Source organism: Propithecus coquereli, unplaced genomic scaffold (genome assembly GCF_000956105.1).
Source record: "Propithecus coquereli isolate 6110/MARCELLA unplaced genomic scaffold, Pcoq_1.0 Scaffold127, whole genome shotgun sequence".
NCBI lineage: Eukaryota > Metazoa > Chordata > Mammalia > Primates > Indriidae > Propithecus > Propithecus coquereli.
In genome coordinates, this window is record NW_012136858.1 from 7,336,731 (window position 1) to 7,339,306 (window position 2,576).

At 37.4% G+C, this 2,576-nt stretch overlaps 1 protein-coding gene across 1 annotated transcript in view; it reads right to left on the reverse strand.

Moving 5' to 3' along the window:
* Positions 1-2,576, reverse strand: part of MAP3K7 (mitogen-activated protein kinase kinase kinase 7) — a 71,726-nt gene that overhangs the window by 52,042 nt on the left and 17,108 nt on the right. The window contains exon 2 of the mRNA XM_012638186.1: positions 1,462-1,513. Within this exon, the coding sequence (XP_012493640.1) occupies positions 1,462-1,513 (52 nt within the window). The remainder of the gene's footprint in view (positions 1-1,461; positions 1,514-2,576) is intronic.

Sequence of the window (2,576 nt, forward strand, 5' to 3'; positions counted from 1 at the left end):
AAGGTGCTGTACAGAATTAAAAAAGCGCATTCCAATATATCCCTCATCCCATTTTCTAAGAAATAACATTTTAAAGAAGCGCAATTTTATTATTTGTACAACAATGTAACCTTATATTTTTCACAAAATATCACAACTTATAAAGCACTTCCTTATAAATATGACAAAGTTTAAGTCATAACCCTGTGAATACACAAAATTTTTTACTTCTCCCTAAGAGAGGAGAAAACCAAGGTTCCTAGAATTGAAATTATCTTCTGAAAATCATGTAACTAGTAAATCAGAGTCACCTTTCAGATAGGTCTCATGGTCCCAACAAAACAGAAGCCCAACAGATACACAGCACTTGGTCCAGTGCCTTGTACCGAGGAAGCCCTGGAAAATGCTACTCAGAAATATCAGGTCATTAAATATGAAATATCCGATTTCGAATCAAAAGTGTAGTTTATTGTATCTCAAACAAGAAGCAGTACAGTTAATCAAAGTATTCACCTAAACTATCGACACAGTTTTGCCATCTTAACAGTAGCTTGTTTATGCCAGCAGCAAAGAAGCCTGGAGAGCAACTGGTGATGAAATCGTGAAAGATGTTTTCCACAGTTTATTGAGAACTGAATATTTTTCCTTGCAAGAAGTGGCCCAAAGCCTGGCAGAAGTGTTTGCCAGTTGGTGCAAGGTCTGGTGAATATGGTGCAGGACAAGACAGTTTCTAAGTCCAGCTGCTGTAGTTTGAGCAGCATTGTTTGTGCTACATTTGGTCAAGCATTGTCTTGCAGGAGGATTGGCCTGTCTCTATTGACCAATCTTGGCTGCTTAATCCCAAGTATCCTCATCATTTCGTCCAATTGGTTGCAGTAGACATCCACTGTAATCGACTGACCAGGTTTCATGAAGCTGTAGTGAATAATAGTTGCACTGGACCACCAAACAGACACCATTAGCTTTTTTGATGAATATTCAGTTTTGGACTGTGTTTTGGCACTTCATCTTTATCCAACCATTGTACTGAATGCTTGTGATTGTCAATAATAACCCATTTCTCAACGCACATAATAATATGGTATACAAATGATTTGCCTTTATGTAATGACAGCAAAGAAAGGCAAGCTTCGAGACTATTTCTATTCTGATGCTCATTTAATTCATGTGGTATCCATCTATCCAGCTTCTTAACCTTGTCGATTTGTTTCAAATGGTCTAATATTGTTCGAATAGTAATGTCAAACCTTGCTGCTAATTTCTGCATAGGTTGAGATGGATTCACTTCCACTACAGCCTTCAGCTCATCATTATCCATCTTGATCTCAGGTAGCCCACATGGCTCATTTTCAAGATTAAAATCACCAGAAGGGAACTTCTCAAACCATCGATGTAATGTGTGTTAAATAGCCACATCCTTCCCAAACACTCTGTTGATATTTTAAGCTGTCTGCGCTGCACTGGTTCCATGATGGTACTCACATTTGAAAACAACATGAATTTTTGACTTGTCCATGGTTTCACGAAAATCGCTCTAAAACAAAATTTGAAAGATAATCACAAGCCAAAATGTGCATTTGAAAGACTGAGGATGTACCTTCACAATAAAAATAAAACAATAAGTGTCAAAGTGAAATGTCAGAGCTATCAACTGTCAAACTTAGTATAATACTTAAGGAAATTGGACATTTCATACTTAATAACCTAACAGGCATGATATAACTAACAATAGTCAACTTTTCAAAAGATTATACTCAAATTTCTAACGTTTAGAAGGAGGTTTTTAAAAGGCCGAATCTCCTGTGAGAAGTAAGAGTAAATTTGGGTTAATAGAAGGTTTGTGTATAAAGGGCTCATTGTAGATAGTTTCCAAAGATGGCAGCCATCAATCCCTTCCCTCTCTGTCTGTGCCTAATTAAGAAATAGTTCCATCTTAGCCTCCTTCACTGACTCTGCTTCCTCCGTCCAAACCTTAGATGCTGATACTTTGCAAGGTTCTGTCCTTGGACCTTTTTTCTTAATGTCTTCTCTAATCTCACAGCTTCACACTCTCAAATTTTCTCCCATCCAGGTCTTTTGCCCAAGCTCAAGATATATTTAAAACTGCCTTTGGGAGCTGGAGGTTCTGCAGGCTCAAGGCCAACATGTGAAATACCAATTCCATTATCTATCCTTTACTTTCAGCATATTGTAGTTTACTTGACCGTGATTAAGCATACTTACAGATTATATTATTTCATTTTAATTAAGTCAATCCTTACATTTTGGAAAGGTTTTATTTAGAAAGTACTTATTACGACTTGAGCCATCATCAAATGATAGTATGGAACCATAACTTAAGTTTTGCTAATTGTTATTTCATCTCCCATTGTTTTTTTGTTTTTTTTTTTGAGACAGAGTCTCACTCTTTTGCCCGGGGCTAGAGTGAGTGCCGTGGCATCAGCCTAGCTCGCAGCAACCTCAAACTCCTGGGCTCAAGTGATCCTTCTGCCTCAGCCTCCCAAGTAGCTGGGATTACAAGCATGCACCACCATGCCCGGCTAATTTTTTCTATATATTTTTAGTTGTCCAATTAATTTCTTTCTATTTTTAGTAGA